The 21,998-nt window shown below is 47.7% G+C and overlaps 1 protein-coding gene across 1 annotated transcript; it reads right to left on the bottom strand.

The window, feature by feature from the left end:
• Positions 1-859: 859 nt before the first annotated feature.
• CIMIP4 (ciliary microtubule inner protein 4) lies at positions 860-18,868 on the bottom strand. The gene is made up of 5 exons (XM_007454074.1): positions 18,847-18,868; positions 13,477-13,928; positions 11,142-11,286; positions 1,147-1,257; positions 860-951 (listed from the first exon to the last, which is right to left on the bottom strand). Exons 1-5 carry the CDS (start codon positions 18,866-18,868, stop codon positions 860-862), a joined length of 822 nt encoding a protein of 273 aa, XP_007454136.1.
• Between the last annotated feature and the right edge of the window lie 3,130 nt (positions 18,869-21,998).

Raw genomic sequence — 21,998 nt, 5'->3', positions numbered from 1 at the left:
ACAGTAGGAAGATGCCCAGGTGCACATTATAAGAAGTCCAGAGTGTGGGGGGGTGGGCGCTTCTGGCCAGGAGGGTGGAGCGGGTCACTGAGGTCATGGGGGACGCAGATTGGACTGCAGTGTCTGCAGTTCCTCCAGTCACAGGGTGCCTGCCAGGAGCAGTCTGCACTGCATGGTTCTTCACTCACTACAACAGAAGCAGGGAAGGCTCCCAAGCCTTCCCAGTAGAGAAGAGTTTCCCAGAACGCTTTATACGGGCACACCTTTCCTTGCATCTTACTGGTCCAAGCTGCGTCAAATGTCCCTTTCTGAACCAATCACTTTGTGTGTAGGGGGAAGGGTTAGACTTCCCTGAGACCAATCAAAACTACTCCTGGATTGGAGGGGGCGTGGCTAGTTCTTCTGAAGTCCATTGGGTCTTGGGGAAGGAATGGATGTCTGGAAATAATTGGGGTTCTGCTAGGGAGGTCATGCAGGGTTAAGATCCAGCAGTGTCCACTATATAGGAGCCCTCCACACAGGGCAAGGCACCCTGGGCTTGAGCAAAGTTCTACTCAGCTCTCACATCCTTTCCTGGAATTATGGGGGAAAGGGGCGTGTGTGTGTGTGTGTGTGTGTGTGTGTGTGTGTGTGTATGTGTGTGTGTGTGTGTGTGTGTGTGTGTGTGCCCCCAGGAGGAAGGGTTCGGGGGTAGTTTGGGTCCTTAGAGCGTCTATCCTTCCTCAGTAGGTCTCTCCAGCACTGCACATTGCCCCTCCCCCAACCTGTAGAGCGGCGCCAAGCAACGGCGAAGGTTCAGATGTGTGCCTCTGTTTATTAGCACTTTCTCTGAGTGGAGGGCACCTCTTCTGGGTTGTATCTAGAATTTCAAGTTCTTGCTTTTGCTCTTTTCTTTCTCATCCAGTGCTTTCTGCAAGTTCACGTTCACCGCATTTTTCCGGTGCCACCGTCCTGCAGAGAGCAGGGAAGGAACCAGCACAAATCACCCAGAGGACCTCTGGAGTGTCCAGGCCCCAGTGGCAACCCATATGTCTTCTGAACCCACCCCAGAGTTCTAGCTGCTGCAGTGGTTTCTCTCTGGACCTTGGGGCCAGCACACCCTGCCCAGGGAGTACCCGCCTCCCATGCCCCCAGCTCCCCACCTACCCAGATCATCCGTCTTCCTGCCGTGCCAGTGCTCTAAGTCCCTCATTGACTTCTCAATCACCTCAGGGGTGTAGGAGGCCTTCATGAGGCTCTTCATCTCCTGTGGGGCCCCTGTGGAACCCCATGAAGAAATCCCCAGAAGCCCCAAGTCAACAGAGTTCAGGTACTCCAGGGTTCATATGTCAGTTTCCCCTATGGATGGTGGATTGTGGAAGGGCGGGGTGTGGGGTGAGTTAGGCAGAGGGATGCCGGCCTAGGCTCAAATACCAGTTCCATCATTTATGAACAGTGTGGCCTCAGACAAGATTTTAACGTCTCAGAGCTTTGGTCTCTTAATCTATTCAAAGGAATAAAATGTTCTCGCAAGACTGGGAAGATTACATTCATTGGAGCAGCTGGCATGTGGCAATTGATACCTGTATTTTCAGAAAATGTTTATGTCTGTGTGTAAAGTTAAAATACACACACACAAGAAAAGAAGTTACCATGATCAAAAGTCAGAAAAATCATCAAACAGAGGACCAAATTCCAAAAGATAACAAGGATTTGAATGATCTGTTACAGAATATAAAATCAGTATCATTTAATGTGTGAAGTTGTGAAAAAGAGAATAAAAGCATAAGCAAAGAATAAGAAACTAACACAACATTGTAAAGCAACTATACAACAATAAAAAAAATAAAATAAACTAACACAACATTGTAAAACAACTATACTCCAATAAAAATTAACTTTAAATAAATAAAAGTATGAGAAAAGAATAAGAAACTACCCAGAAAGAACAGAGAGATTAGTAAAAGAAGCAAATGGAATTTCAGAAATTAAACATAATAGTTGAAAGGTAATGGATGGTAAGAGGCCTGGGATTTGCTTCAAAATAAACTGGGGTGGGGCTTCCCTGGTGGTGCAGTGGTTAAGAATCCGCCTGCCAACGCAGGGGACACGGGTTTGAGCCCTGGTCCAAGAAGATCCCACAGGCTGCGGAGCAACTAAGCCCATGTGCCACAACTACTGAGCTCACGTGCCACAACTACTGAAGCCTGAGTGCCTAGAGCCCGTGCTCCGCAACGAGAGAAGCCACCACAATGAGAAGCCTGTGCGCTGTAACCAAGCGTAGCCCCCGCTCGCCGCAACTAGAGAAAGCCCGCGCGCAGCAAAGAAGACCCAACACAGACAAAAATAAATAAATAAAATAAATTTTAAATAAATAAATAATATATATAAATAAACTGGGGTGGGAATGAATGGGTGGGTGGGTGGGAAAAAAGATGAAACAAGATTAGCCTTGTATTGATAATTGTTGAAGCTGTATGATAAGTGCACCATGTATTTATTAGACTATTCTCTCTAAGTTTGAAAATTGACATCATAATGTTTAAAAACAAATTCAGCAAACAGGTAAAGGAGCTGATTATATACAGCTGAGGAAAAAAATGGTAAACTGGTAGTCATATCTAAAGAAATTAACTAGAATGCAGCACAGAGTGGGGAAATAATGATGTGGAAAATATGAAAAAGCTATTAAATGAAGATTAAATGAGAAGGCCTAACATATGTCTAATTGTAATTCTGAAAGAGAGAGTGGAGAAAACAGGGAGGGGCAATATTTGGAAAGCTAGTGGCTGGAATTTTTCCAGAACTGATGAAATATATGAATCCTTAGATTCAAGAATAACAATTCCCCAGTGAGTGTAAGTGAAAATAATTCCTTACCTAGATACAACCAAGTAAAATTTAGAACACCAGAGACAAAGAAATCTTAAAAGTAGCCATAGAGAAAAGACAGATTAGTTACAAAGGATAACGAGTTTGATTAACCATCAAAGCCAGAAGGAAATTAATTAACATCATCAAAGTGCTTACAAAAAGAAATCAACAATCTAGAACTGTTTACAATAACTGTCTTCCAAGAATAGGATGAAATAAAACTTTTCTGAGCTTAAAATTTACCAACAACAGAATCTCACCCCAAATATCTTCTAAACAACATACTTCAGAAAGAAGAAAATAATCCCAGAAGGAAAATCTGAGATAAAAGAGGGAGTAGTAGGCAAAGAAAGTGGAAACCTTGAATAAATCTAAGTCCACATCAATTATGATAACAGTACCAATGTTGAATGTATGGGCAAAATAATGACTGTGATAGATAAGTGAAGATTTAACATATGCTAAGCACAGTTTTCATTCAAAACTTTACAGAACTTACTCCCTGATTCAGCCCTAAGAAGATGGGGGTGATTATTACCCCCATCTTGCTGTTGAAGTCACTGAAGCACAGAGAGGCTAAATCACTTGTCTAAAGTGACACAGCTGGTAAGTGAAAGATGGAGGATGCAAACCCAGACCTGTGGCTCCAGAATCCACAGTTTAAACTACTTTGCTTCTGTATAGTAAAAAAGAAAAAAAACCTGTAAAATAATAACATGTTAGCTGATATGTGGGGTGGAGAGAATAAATGTAAAGCTGTCCAACATCCTTATGTTGTTCAGAAAAGCTGAAATACCTTGATTAACTTTAGAATTCGCTAACTATGCATGTAAAAATGTCAAAGATAGGGCATTTCCTGACAGTCCAGTGGTTAGGACTCCACGCTTCCATGGTCGGGGAACTAAGATCCTGCAAGCCACACGGCGTGGCCATAAAAAAAAAAGTCAAAGATAACCAATGAGAGAATAGGAAAAGTAAGGACAAAAATTGGATTGGGGAAAAAGGGAAGCTCACTCAAATCCAAAACAAAGGACGGAGAAAGAAAGCAGCATAGAAAAATTAGGACAAATGGAAGATACAAAATAAGATCATAAAAATAAATCCGAATATATCGGTAATTAAAATAAATATAAATGGAGTAGGCCAACTGATTAAAAAACAGATGCTCAGGCTACAGAAAATATTTTCCAGATATATATTATTTAAAGCATATTTAAAGCAAAAGGACACAAAGAGGATAAACATGGAAATACAGAAAAAGATTAATACCACAAAAATACAAATCAAAGCAATCTGGTCATACTATACTAATATTGGACAAAATAGACTGTAAAGCAAAAGCACTATAAGAAATAAAAACAACTCCAGTTCATTCAGGTGATATAATAATTCTAAACTAGCTGCACTGGAATAATCTTAAAATAGGTAAAGCAAAATTGACAGAGAAATTGACAAGTCTGCTATCATAGGGAAAGACTTAAAGGTACATCTTTTAGTAATTAATAGATTAAGCAAAGAATATTAACAAGGAATTAAAAGATTTGTATAGAAATAATTAGCAAGCCTGCTCTATTGGACAAATACAGAATCCTGAACTCAAGAGATAATTTTCAAATGCATATTGATTATCTATCTATAAAAATTGACCATCTGCTGGGTTATAAAGCTCCACAATTTCAAAGGACTGAAATCATTACAGGTCGTGTTCTCTAACGATGATGCTATCAAGAAAGAAATCCCCTTTTTTTAAAGCAATTTTTATGGTGTTTCATATTTATGGCCTCAATTGCTTACATAACAGAATGTTAAGTTAAAAACTTGGACTGAAGCCCTAATGATGCTAGAAATCAGATATTAAAGTGAGCTGTGAATCAGACTCCTTCAGTGGGGTCACTTGGGGAGCTTGATACATAGCTCGAGAGTTTGGGGGACACCAAGGCTTGGAACAAGAGGCATTGGCCTGAGAGAGCGGGACTGAGAGAGCACCAGGGCCGGGTATACGTCCTCAAGTGCAAGGATGTACAACTGTTTCTGTGGACCAGCTGTGGGCTACTGGAGAGAAGACCAGCCTGGAGCCATTTTCTTTTCTTATTTTTTCCTGGCTTTTTAATTTATTTATTTATTTTTTATTTTTGGCTGTGGTGGGTCTTTGTTGCTGCACGCAGGCTTTCTCTAGTTGCAGCGAGCAGGGGCTACTCTTCATTGCAGTGCGCTGGCTTCTCATTGCGGTGGCTTCTCTTGTTGTGGAGCATGGGCTCTAGGCGCGCGGGCCTCAGTAGTTGTGGCACGTGGGCTCGGTAGTTGTGGTTCAGGGGCTTCTAGAGCGCAGGCTCAGTAGTTGTGGCGCACAGGCTCAGTTGCTCCGCGACGTGTGGGATCTTCCCAGACCAGGGCTCAAATCTGTGTCCCCTGCCTTGGCAGGTGGATTCTTAACCACTGCACCACCAGGGAAGTCCTGGAGCCATTTTCAATCCTACCCCTGATCTTATCCTCCTCAGTGGTCCCCCTGCTTCTACTCCTGCCCCACTGGTAGTTCTGTCCTGTCTCAACACAACAGCCAGGATCATTGGAAACATGTCACTCCTCAGTACAAAATCCTACAATGTCTCCCAATAAAAAGGCCAGGAAGAACCTACATCCTCAGCATGGTACTTGTGCCTGACTACTCTTCCCCAGCAAGCCACAGTCTGAGCCCCCATCCTTCTGGTCTGTTCTCAAAAGTCACCTGCCCAGAGAGGTCTGATACTATAAAGGAAAGCAAAGGGATCATTAACAAGAGTCAAACAAAAGTCAGGTGACACAGCTGGGAGAAATACAGGAAAGGCTTCCGAGGTCCCTGTAACACCCTCTGCTGACCTGGGAGGTGGCACGTGACTATTTATTATTATTCTTTATACTGCGCACATAGGTTTTATACACTTTTCTCCATGGCAGTTTTCACAATTAAAAAAGATAATGCATCTACACTGGTTTAAATGCAGGAATACAAGTTTGGTTTAATATTTAAAAATCAGTTACTATAACTGATTACCACATCAACAGATCAAAGGAAAAATCATATGATCATCTAAATAACAGCTATATGAATAGTTAATACAACTCAGCACTCATTCATGATTTTTTTAAAAACTAAAGTGGTAACTAGGAATAAAGGGGACCCTCAATCTGATAAACGGTGTCTTCAAATTCTTTTTTAAATATTACATTTATTGGTAAAACGTTAGAATCAAGAAGGAAAGGAAGACTTCCCCAGTGGTCCAGTGGTTAAGACTCTGTGCTTCCAATGCAGTGGGCCCAGGTTTGATCTCTGGTTGGGGAACTAAGATCCTGCATGCTGCATGGCTTGGACAAAAAATAAAAAGTATTCTATGGTACTTCCCTGGTGGCCCAGTATTTAAGACTCTTAGTGTGGAACTAAGGTCCCACATGCAAAAAAAAAAAAAAAATGACGAGGAGGATGTCTGCTTATTTGCACCATTGTCCTGGACAAGCCAACCAGAACAGATGGTATAAAGGTGGGGAAGGGCTTCCCTGGTGGCGCAGTGGTTGAGAGTCCGCCTGCCGATGCAGGGGACACGGGTTCGTGCCCCGGTCCGGGAAGATCCTCCATGGAGCGGCTGGGCCTGTGAGCCATGGCCGGTGAGCCTGTGCGTCCGGAGCCTGTGCTCTGCAACCGGAGAGGCCACAAAAGTGAGAGGCCCACGTACCACAAAAAAAAAAAAAAAAGGGGGGGAAAAGCCTCCTGATGGGCTTCTTGGGGCAGGGGTTAAGAATCCGCCTGCCAATGCAGGGGACATGGGTTTGATCCCTGGTCCGGGAAGATCCCACATGCCACCGAGTAATTAAGCCCGTGCGCCACAACTACTGAGCTTGCGCTCTAGAGCCCGCGAGCCACAACTACTGAAGCCACCCACCTACAGCCCGTGCTCTGCAACAAGAGAAGCCACCGCAATGAGAAGCCCGCGCACCGCAACGAAGAGTAGCCCCTGCTCGCCGCAACTAGAGAAAGCCTGTGCTCAGCAACAAAGACCCAACACACCCCAATATAAATAAATTTATTAAAAAAAAAAAAATGCCTCCTGGTAATAATGTGAACTCTGGCCCCAGACTGCCAGAGTTCAAATCCCAATCCCAACTCTGACTATTCCTAGCTGTGTGCCCTTAAGCAAGTTATTTAACCTTTCCATGCCTCATTTTTTCTTTCTTTAAAAAAAAAGGGGGGGGGGAATTATAGCACTATAGCATTCACTGTATAAGATTCTTGTGAGAATTAAAATGTACATGAAGGTACTTAGAGCAGGGCTTGGTGAATGTTACATGCGATGCATAAATGTAGCCATTATTATTATTTAAAAATAGTTCCAAAGAATCTACAAACAAATTATTGGAATTAATAGGTGAGCTGAGTCATGCTTCTGGATATAAGATTAAAGAACAAAAATTAAAATTGCCTCCATGTATACAAGCAGCAAAGTTAGAAAATGTGATTTTTAAAAAGTTACTAGGGGGAAGGGTAAGCTGCGACAAAGTAAGAGAGTGGCATGGACATATACAATCTACCAAACGTAAAATAGATAGCTAGTGGGAAGCAGCCACATGGCACAGGGAGATCAGCTCGGTGCTTTGTGACCACCTAGAGGGGTGGGATAGGGAGGGTGGGAGGGAGGGAGACGCAAGAGGGAAGAGATATGGGAACATATGTATAGCTGATTCACTTTGTTATAAAGCAGAAACTAACACACCATTGTAAAGCAATTATACTCCAATAAAGATGTTTAAAAAAAAGACACTATTTGCAATAAGCAGCAAAAAAATAGATAAATAAGAGATTCTTCAAAACAAGTCTAACAAAAAGCTGCGTAATCTTTGTTTAAAAAATTACAAAATGTTATTGACGGATATTGAAGGAAGATTTAAATTAATGGAGTTGTAGACCATACTCATGGATTGGAAAATTCATTATCATAAAGCTGACAACTGCCCCTAAATTGAGCTGCAGGTTCAATGTTCTTCCAATCAAAATACCAACAGGGTTTCTCATGGAAATTGACAAGCTGATTCTAGAATTTATATGGAAGAGCAAAGAACCTAGAATCGCTAAGACATTAGCTGCTCCTGCTGCTGGTGATGGAGTGGTGGGGAGTGGCGACAGCCCAACCAGATATCAGACTACTTATAATACCTTGATAATTAAAAGTGTAATATTAAACCAGTGGGCAGAATAGAGAGCCTGGAAACTGATCCATGCACACAGGGAAACTTGATGGATACCAGTGGTACCACTGCAGGTCACTGGGGTGGAAACATGAGATTATTCAATAGAAGGTACTGAGACAATTGCTAATCCACATAAAGGAGGAATTAACAATGAATCTCTGCTTCACACTGAAAAGAGAAATCAACTCCAGATGGATTAAAGACTTAAATGTGAAAAGCAAAACTAAATATTTTAGAAGACTAAAAGATTATCTTTATGACTGAGCATGGCATAGGATTTCTTCAACCCACTCCTCCTGGAACCTTCTCTATCTCAGTAAATAACAGTTCCATCCTTTCAGTTGTTCAGGTCAAAAACCTTGACATCTGGGCCTCCCTGGTGGCACAGTGGTTAAGAATCCGCCTGCCAATGCAGGGGACATGGGTTCGATCCCTGGTCTGGGAAGATCCCACATGCCGCGGAGCAACTAAGCCTGTGCACCAAAACTACTGAGCCTGCGTTCTAGAGCCCACGAGCCACAACTACTGAGCCCACGTGCGGCAACCACTGAAGCCCGCATGCCTAGAGCCTATGCTCTACAACGAGAAGCCCACGCACCGCAACGAAGAGTAGTCCCGGCTCGCCGCAACTAGAGAAAGCCTGTGCGCAGCAACGAAGACCCAACGCAGCCAAAAAAATAAATAATTAAATTTATGAAAAACAAAAGGAAAACCTTGACATCAACCTTAATTCCTCTCTCACACACCCCAAATCCATTGATTAGCACATTCTGTTTGCTCGGCCTTACACACATAGCCAGACTCCTCCTGAATCACGTCACCTTCACCATTATCTCCCTGGGCCGCCATACTGCACAATAGTATCCACTAGAGTCATGCAATGCACCAGCCCTGCTCTCGAGACCAAGCCTCCATCATTAACCCCACCTGGATTTTTGCAGTCACCTCCTCACTGGTTTCCCGGTTTCTGCCCAGCTCCCTTACTTTTCTTCTCAGCATAGCAACAGTAGTGATCCTTTAACCTAAGTCAAACAATGCCCTTCTCTGCTTAAGACCTTCCCGTGGCCTTCCCCCGCTAGCCCGTTTCCTCTCTGATTTCCTCTCCCTTGTCTAGCTACTCCTGTACCTCCCCAACCTGGAGCAGCAAATGCCAAGATCAATCTGGGCGGGTGGAAATGGAGGGGGACACATGGGTGAGGCACACTGACAGTTGGGTGCAGAAAGCAATGCCCTAATTTGTAGCGCTTGCCAATTTGTGGAGTGTCAATGCAGCATGGGTTTGACATGGGAACAACATGGGTTTGAACTGCTCGGGTCCACCTATGTGTGTATTTTTTTTCAATAAATATAGTACCTGCATTTTCCTTTTATAGATCTTTAAAAATTAACTAGGCATGAGGAAAGTTTGTGTTTGGTTGGAAGTCACAACACATGGGATCAAAAGAACAAGGGTTTGAGTCCTGATTCTATCCAAACTATCTCAGCTTCCTGGCCTTGGGTGAGTCATTTATCAGTTCTTTTGTTTTTGGGTCAGAGATAGCAGTACTTGGATTTTTGACTGTGGGGCGGTGTAGGCGGGGATAGTTGGCACTCCTGACTCCCCCGTTGTTCAAAGGTCAATTGCACGACCACGGCCAATTTTAAGATCACTCACGATGCCAACAGTTCAGTAAAATTTAACAATCGACTCTTAGAAGCTGGAGCAAGCTGGTTTGCACCGGTTCCAAGGGTTTGCCCCCTTGACACAGTTGTGTTTCTCAGGCTGGGTGAGGGGTACACAGACGCTTTTTATATCATTCTTTTAAACGTATGTAAACATCACCATATAAAGGCCTACGTAAGAACTTCTGAGTGATCATTGTTAAAGACAAGTGGAAGGCCGATTCCTGAGGCCCAGAACAAGACAATCTGAGCTGTATTCTCTCTCCTCTCCCCAAGCACCACCCCTTCTTCAAGCTCAAAGAAAAACCCAGAAAGGCTTCCAGTGGCTGTCTCGTTCCTCGGGTGATGGGGATCTGAGCCAGGTGGGAGGTTCACCAGGCCCTGGGGACACTGGAGAAGGCATGGAGTAAGGATGGAGGAAAGAAGGGGGCCAGAAAGACTTGACCTTTTGCAATGAGGTCAAACTAGAATGTGGGGCCGGAGAGAAGCCACCACTTTCTGACCAAGGACCGGCATCCGAGCAATCGGTTAAACGCTTGGGAACGGGGTCCTAGCTCGGGAGGTGACCCCAGTGCCGGGAAAAGACTCTGGGACCTTGGAGGCAGAAGAAAAACCTGGATTTGAGCTTCACATCCACCTACTACTCTGGGCAAATTGTTCCCCATCTGCCTGTGATATGGAGCTAGGAGGACTCCCCTGACAAACAGGACCGAGGGGGACCCAGAGGACATTGCAGATGTCCGGGCCTCCGACCCACACTTTGGCCCAGAGGTGCCACCAGTGGGATCCGAGAAAGAAAAGTGCTGGCCTGTCAGCTACTAATCACTCACTGTGGGAATTCCCTGGGGATCCAGTGGAATTCCATTGCAGGGGGCACAGGTTTGATTCCAAGCCTCAAGGCTTAGCCAAAAAATTTAAAAAAGAGGACTCACTGGGGGCTGCAGGCCAAGCTCCTCCATAGAATCCTGCCATGTTATTAGCCCCATTGTACCAAGAAGATTGGCTGAGGCTCAGAGGTTAAGGATCCTGCCGGAGGCCACACCCATAGGCTGAGCTGACCTTTGAACACAGGAAGCCTGATACTGTCACTGTAACCAAAGGTGGCCAGACCAGGGGTGCCCCGGCCTCCTCTTGGCAGATTAAGACACCAGAGGTACAGGGAGAGTAAGGGCTGACTGCCAACTGGGAGGGACCATCTGTACAGTGAGGACAGACTTGCCAGGTGACTGGACATTCCCAGCACTCGGCACAGAGTCTGGCACAGAGGAGGCCCTTGGTGGCCGTGAAATGAGTGTCCCTGGATATGTATCCTGGGGTCTTAGATTCCTTTGGGGGTCCAAGTCCTTCCTTGCCCAGTGCCTTGGGGACTATGGATGTTCGCAGCCCCCACCCTTGCCCTTCAGCCTGACCTTGAAACAAGTTTGACCGCATGTTGTAGCCCAGATCATAGTAGCCTGAAAAGATGGAGGTGATTTCAGTGGGACTCTGGATCCTGCTGGGCCGTGAGCTTGCCCTTTTCTGGCCCTCCAAGGCTTCACCAATGGCCCTTCGAGCCTAAATAGGGAGGGAGGGAGGGAGGGAGGGAGGGAGGGAGGAGAGACAAGGGGTAGAGAAGCAGCGTCAAGTCCCCTATCTCGCCTCTAACTTCTCCTGCCTCTGACCCTGCCTCCACCACCCTCACCCCACCCTTAGCCTGCAGCCTTCAACCAACTCCCAGGCCTGGGAGCTGGCATAACTGAAGTCCCTCCACCCTCCCACACCACCCCACCTCCCACATGGGCCTCGGGCATCAAGGATGAGAATGATCATGAAAGCTTCTCCCTACATTGGGTACGTACGCAGAACATCACCAGGGGACATCTTTGTAAGATGATATTATTCCTACATTTTATAAATAAGGAAACTGTGCCTCAGGGCAGGGACTTGCCCATCGCATAGCTGGTGAGCGAAGCCCTGGCTTGCCTACTACAGCGGAAGCATCACACAAGCCAACGCTAGGTGGCTCCTTATATTTCACCAGGGGCAGCTCCTTCCTTGTACCAATGGGGAAACTGAGGCCCGGAGTGGTTGAGCTCAGGCCTAAGAGCCATTAAACCTGGGTTTGGGGACTTCCCTGGTGGCACAGTGGTTGAGAATCCACCTGCCGACGCGGGGGGCATGGGTTCAAGCTCTGGTCCGGGAAGATCCCACATGCCGTGGTGCAACTAAGCCCGTACACCACAACTACTGAGCCTGCGCTCTAGAGCCTGTGCTCCGCAACAAGATAAGCCACCGCAATGAGACGCCCGCACACTACAACGAAGAGTGGCCCCCGCTCACCGCAATTAGAGAAAGCCTGCGCACAGCAATGAAGACCCAACGCAGCCAAAAATAAATAAATAAATAAAACAAATAAATTTATTAAAAAAAAAGTTGGGTCCCAACTCTGCTATATACCAGCTGCTGATTTGGGCAAGTCTTTGCTCCCCTCTGGGCCTCAGTTCCCCTACTCATAAAATGAGGGTGGGGGCAGAAGTGGGTGGCCTTTGAAGTAACTTCCAGTTCTGATATTTGCTGGCCTGATGACACTTGTGATTTGGGTCACAGCTGGATTAAAACAAAAAAACAAAAACAAAAACAAAACAGATCTCTTGATTTAAGGCCAGGACCACGATGGCCAAAGAGAGAAACGGCACCTTCCCAAAGCCAGGAGGTGAGGTGCAGTGAGAGATAGTGACCATACAGCCAACCTCAAGTTGGGACAAGATCCTCCAAGTGGGGCAGGGAATTTAGGATTGTGACCTCTGGGGGGGGGGGGGGGGGGGGGAGGGTACCCCACCTTAAGATGACAAAATGGAAAGGGGCCCCGCCCATAGCCTTTGTGACCCTGGCTCTCCTGCTTGCTCAGTGTGACCCTGGGCAGATCGTATCACCTCTCTGAGCCTCAGATTTGCTATCTGTTAAAAAAGGAAACAATGACTCCTGCCTGGCCTGCTGCTCAATGTAGTCACCATGAGGGTTGAGACGGTGGCTTTGAAAATACGACTCAAAATGCCAGAGCAGGTGACCATTTGACCAGAAATGGCAGGTAAGTTTTATCTCAACTTTCAGTGGATCAGCATTGAGTTCCTAGAATGATGTACCAAGTAGGAAAAAGTGCCAGAATCGATTAGTGATGTCTGCCATGAATGCGGGCTAGGAGAGTTATGGAATGCATGCTGTGTATTTGCCAGCCTGATCTAGTCTAACTGCCTCACTTTACAGATGCAGAGACTAGAGCACAGACAGGAGAAGTAACTTATCTGAAGTCTTTCAGTATTCTGCGGCAGAGCCAGGATTCAAACCCAAGTCTTCTGATTGCCAATCAATCCTGTCCCCTTTAGGAGACTTGAGCTAAAAGCATCTAATTCAAACACAAGACTTCTAACTGCAAACTCATTATGGGCCAAGGCTCCAGAATCTGCTAGCCAGTTTGGATCCTGTTTAAGTTTGGTTAATTTACTTAAGCCTGTTAAGCCTTGGGCTTCTAATCCATAAAATGAGGATGATTATAGTACCTCCCTCACCGGGAAGATTGAACGGTTAGATGTGAAGACTAAACAGTGCACAGGATCTGGCACAGAGCAAGTGCTCAGTAAACACTACTTTCTGATGATATTATTACGGGGACTCTGTACTCAAGAGCAGCTTCCTTAGGGGTCCTCATTGTCAGTCTCCATGCATGAGCCTCCTGCCACCCTTAGCCTCCTGTGCCCATTCTGACACCTGCTCTCCGGAGATCAGCTGGTCCACCACGTTGCTCCCACACTTGTGGCGAATGTTGTTGGGAATACTGCTGCTACTCTGGCCCTGTGCCCCCAAGTCGGGGTCTTCCTCCAGCCCCTGGCACGGCTGAGCCCCCTCTCGGAAGGAGGCCCTCCTCTCCCTCAAGGAGGGTCTGTAGCTCTCTTTCTTCAGGGACCCCGGCTGTGAGTCCCTCTGGGGAGAGTCCTGGCTGACAGCCTTCAGGGCTGGAGGCCGGATCTCCTCCAGGGAGGCCTGCCCGACGGAGCTACCTCGGGGGCTGTGTCCTTGGTACATGGATGGCTGTGGGGAGACTGGGAGCTGGTACTTGAACTTGGAGGTATCCAGTGGGCTACAGGCAGTTCTCCAGAGGTCCGTGTCCTGCTGGCCTTCCTTGCTGTTGTTGAGATGGGCCCTGGTCAAAGTGGTTGTACCTAAAAAGGGAAGAGAGAGGGAAGGAAGGAGAGGAGACAGACAGATGTAGAGAGTGGAGGGCAGGAAGGAAGACGGTGATGGGGGTGGGGGTGGGGGGAACAGACAGACACGGAGCCGCAGAGATCCAGAGCAGGGAAAAAGGCAGGGGCGGAAAGAAGTCATGGGAGCCAGAAGCATGGGTGAGAAATCAGGAGAGAGACCAAGGGAGAGGGTAGTTCAGCCTGCCAAGCCTCCCACTGGACAGGGCAGCCCTCGTTGCTTCTGACAATAGAGACTGCAGCCCAAGCCTGACCAGCCTTGAGGCTAGCTGTGTGACCTGCAGCAAGGGCTGTGACCTCTCTGTGCTTTAGTGAACCTGGCTCCATTTGGGTAGTCCCCTTCCCCACCTTGAACCCCGCCAGCAATCCAGTCAGGAAAACCAGCAGCTGTGGAAGCTGGCAGGGGGCATCCCTCAGCTTGGCCAAGTCACACGGCTGGAAAAGTACTAGAGCTGGATTGAGCCAGCCTTTGCTCCCCATTTAGAGCTGCTCCCCAGCCCCACTTCCCTCCTCTGTTCTCCAGCTAATGGAGCGGTGTCATCCCAGCCGCTTCCGGGCTCTCCCACCTCAACCGCTCCCTCCCCTCCCCCCACCGCACTCCTGCCCTGACTCCCAGTTCCGAGGATCTCCCATTCCCAGCTTACAGGTCTTCTCCTCATTCTCTTGCCCCATCCCTGGCTCCAGCCAAACAGACCGCCACCTCTTCCCCACCACACCCCGCGATGTCCAACCTCCCAGTGTCTGCTCAGGCTAGTTCACTGCCCGGAAGCCCAGCCCCTCTTTTTCCCTAAGTCAAAATCCTACTGCTTGGGCTTCCCTGGTGGCGCAGTGGTTGAGAGTCCGTCTGCCGATGCAGGGGACACGGGTTCGTGCCCTGGTCCGGGAAGATCCCACATGCCTCCATTTATATGAAATATCCAGAATAGGCAAATTCAAAGAAACGCAAACCAGATTAGAGGTTGCCGGGGGTTTGGGGGAGGGAGGAATAGGGAGTGACTGTTCAATGAGTACAGGTTTCCTTTTGGGGTGATGAACATGTTATATATATCATAATGGTGATGGCTGCACAATATTGTGAAATGTACTAAATGCCACTGAACTGTGTTAAATGGTTAAAATGGTAAATTTTTTTATGTGTAATCTACCCCCCCCCCCAAAAAAAAAAAAATTCCTACTGCTTCCTTCCAATGCAGCCCCACCAGGAAGTCCTCCCTGACACCCACCCCAAGCTTCCAGGGCCATTGCCTCCTCTCAGCTCCACAACTCTGTCCCCAGCACGCTCTACAGGTCTGTCTGGATTTTCCCCTTCTCCATCCTTGTGAGCTACAAACCCTCTCATTTCTCTCCTCCATGCGGGAGGGGAGTCACTGAGGCAGGTCCACAAGTGAGTCAGTCCTGGGTCTCCCTCAGCACCCCCCAGAGCCCTGTGTACCAGAGATGTTGGTGACACCCATCAGTGAGCGAGTGAATGAATAGATGGCTGCAGGGGTGTCAGACCCAGGGTCACCCTGCACCCCATCAGTTCTAAAATGTCCTTCCTTCTCATGTTAGCATCGCTGACATCAGGCTGTGTCTGACAATCAATGGACCCTGGTCTAACCAGCGATGTTTTCTTTCTTAGTGACAGGTAAGTAACAGTGCATCTTACAACCCACTGGATGGAGACTTAAAATACACATTTTGAATAATGTTTTACACATTATAATACCCAAGTAATATGTAAACTCTTTCTTACTGGGCAAAATATAGAAAACGAGTCAGTCCCCACCCTCTCCCCACTTCCAGCTATCCCCACAATCCTCAATCCCAGGTTATAGCTGTAAGCTTGTTTGATGAGCTTCCCTCCCAAACGTTCTAGATGGGTCCTAGCGCTTTTGAAAGATGCATAGTTTGGCTTCACTTTGGTTTATAAATGCGATCAGATTCTATGAATTGCTTTGTAACTTGCTGTTTAAAAACTTAACACTGTGCCTTGGGGATCTCTTCTTGGCCACAAACACAGACCTAACTTTCCTTTCAAACCGTGCAGGCTTTAGCGGCTGCCCTGCCGGTGGATGTTCAGATGTTTCCAGGTTTCTTTTTCAGAGAAAGCTGCTGGAAATGGCAGGTTTTGCCGGCCACAGAGGTTTTTATTTCAAGCCCCGCTTGCCCACCCGTGGGGGCTGCAGATCCTTCCCCAGGGCAGTAGAGACAGAGAAAGCTGAGGTCCAGGCCTGCCCGCTTCCTCCTCGCCCTTCTCCCCACCATCCTCACCCCAAGGAGCTGAAGTCGGAGGATCCTGTTCTTGAGACCTTTTGTCATCGACACAAAAGAGGAAAAACCTGTTCCCCAGAGACCAGACTGCCTACCCTCCCTCCCGTCCTGGGTTCTGCCCCAACAAGCAGATAGCCGAGCAAAGGGGCGCTTCTGGGGACAACTAAGGCTTCCAGGATGGGGACAGTGACCTTTCTCAAAAGAATGGAGGCAGAGAGCATTAACAGCACTCAGCACCAGCCTGATCAACCACGGCCCCTCCCTGTGCTCGTGGGGAGACTGAAGCCCAGCGCAAGCCTGGGCTCCTGAGCCCATAGGTCTCAGGGCTCAGGACTCCAGGATCCGTGCTCCCATTTGTCCCAGGCTGTGCTCCTGCCCGCCTCTAAACACAGTGTATGTAAATTGTCTGCTCACCCTCCACCTGCCCTTTGGGCTTAGGAGCCCTGTAATGGCCAGGACCGTGTCTCGTGTCCCCTGGCTCAGAGAGCCAATACCTTCACCAATTCAGCCATCAGGCGAGCACCTACTGTGTGTCGGTGCTGTGCTAGGCACTGGGGCCCCAACAGTGAGCTAACTGGGTCAACCCCCATCCTCTTGGGCTTAAATGTTTGTGGAATGAATGAATGAATGTCTGTAGCTGGCATTCCAAGAATCTCAGTGCAATCTCATGCTTCCTCCACTCCCTTCCCTTGTACAATGGGCAGGGTTCATCCTACTTTACTTGCTGTTGTGAGGATCAAGCGACCAATCATCAGAGTTCTCCAAGCTGCGTCATTTACCAGAATCCCCTGCAGGCACTCATTAGAAATACAGATTCCTGGGCCCCTCCTAGAGCTGCTGCATCAGAATCTTCTTGGGAGAGGCTGGGATCTGAGTGTTTAACTAGGCCTCCAGGTCATTTGGGTCTTTGGAGAGAGCTTCCAGCAGGAGCCTTGCCCCAGCGTCCCTGGATGAGCCTCTCTCCACATCCCACCCGCCAGCCCCAGCCGCTAACCCCTCACCCGTGGGGACCTTTCTCAGAGCCGAACTGACCCAGTCATTCCAACATGGAAACACTTCCCCTCGTCCTCAGGGCAGAGGCCCTGCCCTTGGGATCTGTCCCAGGACTCCAGCCCAGCCTCCTTGCCCACCTCCCTTCTCCAGCCTTCAAGCCATATTGAATTTCATTCAGCTTCACCAAATCACCAGCCCACTCTAACTTCCAGACCTTTGCCCACACTATTCCCCAGGCCTAGGACACACTTTTCTCCCCTCCTTGGGCCACACCACTCCCTGCATTTGGCTCACTCAGGACCTACATGGACCTTCCACTCACAGAGACCAGACCCCTGCTGTGTTCTCCCATATCCTGCCTTTCTGGTGCACAAAGGGTTGCTGCTTTGCCCCTGAGCCTTGAGAGTGAAGCCAAGCAGGACCCTGTAGGGCCCTCCTGGGCACAAAAGCCTTTCCAGGTTCCCTATTTCTTATTTGCAGGTTAAAGGCTTCAGCCTCCCTAGACCTTCCCTGAGTTCCTAAGGGCAGATTCAAACAGCTGCTACTCAGGGAGAGGAAGGAATGCGGAAACAAAGGAGGAACAATCAAGAAACAATAGTGCAGGGAATTCCCTGGCGGTCCAGTGGTTAGGACTCTGCACCCTTGCACGGGTTCAATCCCTGGCCCGGGAAATAAGATCTCACAAGCCACAGGGTGCAGCCAAAAAAAAGAAAAGAGCAATAGTGCAGTGATTAAAGCAGGGTCCTGGTTCCTCCGCAAGGGATATACATAGCCACATCTTCCAGTTCTTCAGGAACTAAGATGCCCATGCAGGTGGGGGATGGTAACTTCAGGCCAAGCACAAGACTCCTGGAGCACCGCCCTGCTACCTCACCACCAACCAATCAGAAGGAAGCCACAAGACTCCTGGAGCACCGCCCTGCTACCTCACCACCAACCAATCAGAAGGAAGCCACAAGACTCCTGGAGCACCGCCCTGCTACCTCACCACCAACCAATCAGAAGGAAGCCACAAGACTCCTGGAGCACCGCCCTGCTACCTCACCACCAACCAATCAGAAGGAAGCCACAAGACTCCTGGAGCACCGCCCTGCTACCTCACCACCAACCAATCAGAAGGAAGCCACAAGACTCCTGGAGCACCGCCCTGCTACCTCACCACCAACCAATCAGAAGGAAGCCACACACCCTGCAGCCCTCACCCTAAATTTTGCCTATAAAAACTTCTCCCTGAAAGCCATCAATGAATTTGGGGGTTTTGAACATGAGCCACCCATTCTCCTTGCTTGGCCCTGCAATAAAACTTTCTCTGCTCCAAACCCATGATGTTTTTGGTTTGTTTGACCTCACTGCGCCTTGGGCACATGAACTTGTGTTCGGTTACAAGAGGGGACACTGCAGTGGGGTCATAATCCCCAGGCCTGGCAGATGCAAGAGGCTCAGCAATACTCCGTGCCCTCCCTTTTCCTTCTGTCTTCAAACAGAAGCCCTGAGGAAGTTAGGGCCACATAGTGGGTCTGGAGGCCAAAGCAAGACTGAGGGAGAGGGGGAGGGGCTAGTCTCTGCTGCCCCCAGGGGCTCCCTCCAGAAGTCCTGCATGTGCATTCAGCATGTCCCTGGTCCCCCGTCCTACCTGCTTGGTGGTCCAGCTCCATCGGCTCTTGCTCTGCCACAGGTAATTCCAAGCTTAATTCTGCAGACAAAGAAATACACACAGTCATCTCAAATGACAGAGAGGGCTGAACAGGACGGCCTGTGACCGTCTGCCCAGCCCCTGACCAGAGGTCCCTCCGTGCTGCTTCCAGTGCTCTCAGGCACCCAGGAGCCCCCGCCCCATCCACCCACCACCCCTGGCACTGGGCCTGCTTCCTGGACCCTTGCAGGCTGTGCTGTATGTGGAAAGCCCTGGTCACCCCCATCACCTGTGCCTCAAAGGCCCTTCTCAAACAGACTGGGGGCCTGGGACTCCCCTTCTTCCTTTGCAATCCTTTTCTTCTATAATATTTTCTTCCCCATCTGTACCACCCAACACTCCCCTAGGAGCCCCCAGCAGACCCCTTGCTGGGAGGGGCAATTGCCCCAAACCCCCCATCCTGGTGACTGTTTGCCTCTCTGCAAATAGGATTTTGTCCATTCTTTTTTTTACCAGCTGGTCATTCAAGGAAAGGAACCAGCTTGGCCAATGTGGAGGAGCGCCAAGAGCAGGAACGGACTCTGGGATGATCTCAGCCTTTCCTCCAAAGAACAGGCCTTCGGATCAAATTAGAGTGTCAGTTCTGGCATCTTCAAAAGTCTCTGCAGCTTTCAAGTTTGGGTTCCTTTTTCCTAGGTGATCTTTTTCTTATTCATATTCTCTTATTTCATTGCATGTGTTTTTTTAAAGGCTTCTGTGAATTTTGTAATTCAACTAGGATAAAACAATTTATTGTATAATTGGATAAGGAAAGCATAGAAGCAGCAAGTCAGAGCTGGAAGGGATCTTTGAGATTAGCTAATCCAGCCCCTTCGTTTTATTTATTTATTATTTATTTGAATAAATTTATTTATCTATTTTATTTTTGGCGTTGGGTCTTTGTTGCTACGCAAGGGCTTTCTCTAGTTGGGTCTTTGTTGCTGCGCAAGGGCTTTCTCTAGTTGCGGCAAGCGGGGGCTACTCTTCGTTGCAGTGTGTGGGCTTCTCATTGCAGTGGCTTCTCTTGTTGCAGAGCAAGGGCTCTAGGCACACGGGCTTCAGTAGTTGTGGTGCGGGGTCTCAGTAGTTGTGGCGCACGGGCTTAGTTGCTCCGCAGCATGTGTGATCTTCCTGGACCAGGGCTCGAACCCGTGTCCCCTGCACTGGCAGGCAGATTCTTAACCACTGCACCACCAGGGAAGCCCCAGTCCCTTCACTTTACAGGTAAAGAAACTGAGGTCCCAGGGAGAAGGAGTGACTTGTCTGAGGTCACCCAGCAAGTTGGTCTGCTGGTAAACTCAGAGCAGGTTAAGAAACAGATGAATTTTGAAAAATCACCAGGCAAAACACCCTATTAATTCTGACGATTGTGCAGTTTCTGATATGACTTTTCATGATCCTTATCCTCCTGATATTCATACACTATGTTCCCCGCCTAACACTTGAGTGTGGGCTGGACCTAGTGACTTGCTTCTGATCAAAAGAATATGACAAAAGTGAGAGGATGTCACATCCAGGATTAGGTTAGTGACTTCTGTCTTGTTCAAACTCTTCCTCTGGCTCTCCTTGCCTGGTTCGCTCTGATGGAAGCAGTACCATGTTTTGAGCTGCCCTACAAAGAGACTCATGTGGAAAGAACTGAGGGTGGCCTTTGGCCAAAGCTAGTAAGGAACAGAGACCCTTATTCCAATAGTCCTCAAAGAACTGAATGAGGGACTTCCCTGGTGGCGCAGTGGTTAAGAATCTGCCTGCCAATGCAGGGGACACGGGTTCGAGCCCTGGTCCGGGAAGATCCCACATCCCATGGAGCAACTAAGCCCGTGAGCCACAACTACTGAGCCTGCGCTCTAGAGCCCATGACCCACAACTACTGAAGCCCACGCACCTAGAGCCCGTGCTCCGCAACAAGAGAAGCCACCGCAATGAGAAGCCTGCACACTGTAACAAAGAGTAACCCCTGCTCGCTGCAACTAGAGAAAGCCTGCACACAGCAACGAAGATCCAATGCAGTCAATAAATAAATAAATAAAAATTTTTAAAAAAAGAACTGAATGAATCCTACCACCTGAATGGTTCTTCCCCAATTGAACCCTGATATGAGAATACAGCCCACCTGACACATTAATTGTAGCCTATGGTAGACCCTGAGCCAGAGGACTTAGTTAAGCCTCACCCAGGATCCTGATCCATAGAAACTGTGAGATAATAAATTTGTATTTTTTTAAGCATTTAAGCCACCATTTTAAGCCACTAAGCTTTGTGGTGATTTTTTAAATGCAGCAATAGATAATATATATTTTGGTGCCAAGAGTGGGATGCTGCTGTAACAAACACCTAAAAATGTGGGAGTGGCTTTGGAACCAAGCAGCCAGTGGAGCCTGGAAGGATTTTGAGCAACATGATAGAAAAAGCCTAAATTGCCTTAAACAGACTATTAGTAGAAGTCTGGTCTTAGAGGATGCTGCCAGTGCAGGCACAAAAGGAAGTGAGAAAGATGTTCCTAGATCCTGGAAGAGGACTGGCCCTTGTTATGTAGTGGCAGAAACATAGTGACTCTGTCATCAGCAGTGATGTGGAAAGCAGAATAAGTGATTAATGAACTGGGTGATCCAGTGAAAATTTCCAAGCAAAGTATTGAAGGTGCCTCCTGGTTTCTTCTTGACGCTTGTAGTGAAATGTGAGAAGAGAGAGAGAAATTTGAAGGAAGGACTGTTAAATAAAAATGAGGCAGGACTTAGTCATTCTGGAAATTTTCATCCTCTCCAGATGTCAAAAGATGCTAAAATTAAGAAATAGCTTCAGAGGACTGTTGGTAAAATGTAGCCAAGGCTGTGACTGTTTGTTATATCCTTAGAAAGATGAAAGATCAGAGTATTACTCAGTCCCACTAAAGGCCCTTTAAAGAGATAAGGACATGCCTCACAAATCCTCTTAATGGAACAATAGGACCTCTCAGAAGTTTAAGGATGCTATCCGTCAACAGAAGCCCTAGTGGAAAAGAATGTGACTTTTGTCTAATGGAGAAAATCCCTATAAGTTTCACAGCTTTTGAGAAAAGTATATTGGTGAAAATACTGACAGCATGGAGAGAAAGGGACAGAGAGAGTACAAAA

Source organism: Lipotes vexillifer, unplaced genomic scaffold (assembly GCF_000442215.2).
Source record: "Lipotes vexillifer unplaced genomic scaffold, Lipotes_vexillifer_v1.1 scaffold382, whole genome shotgun sequence".
Classification (NCBI taxonomy): domain Eukaryota; kingdom Metazoa; phylum Chordata; class Mammalia; order Artiodactyla; family Lipotidae; genus Lipotes; species Lipotes vexillifer.
The sequence above is the reverse complement of the archived record's forward strand: the minus strand, read 5'-3'. Positions and strand labels throughout refer to the sequence as shown.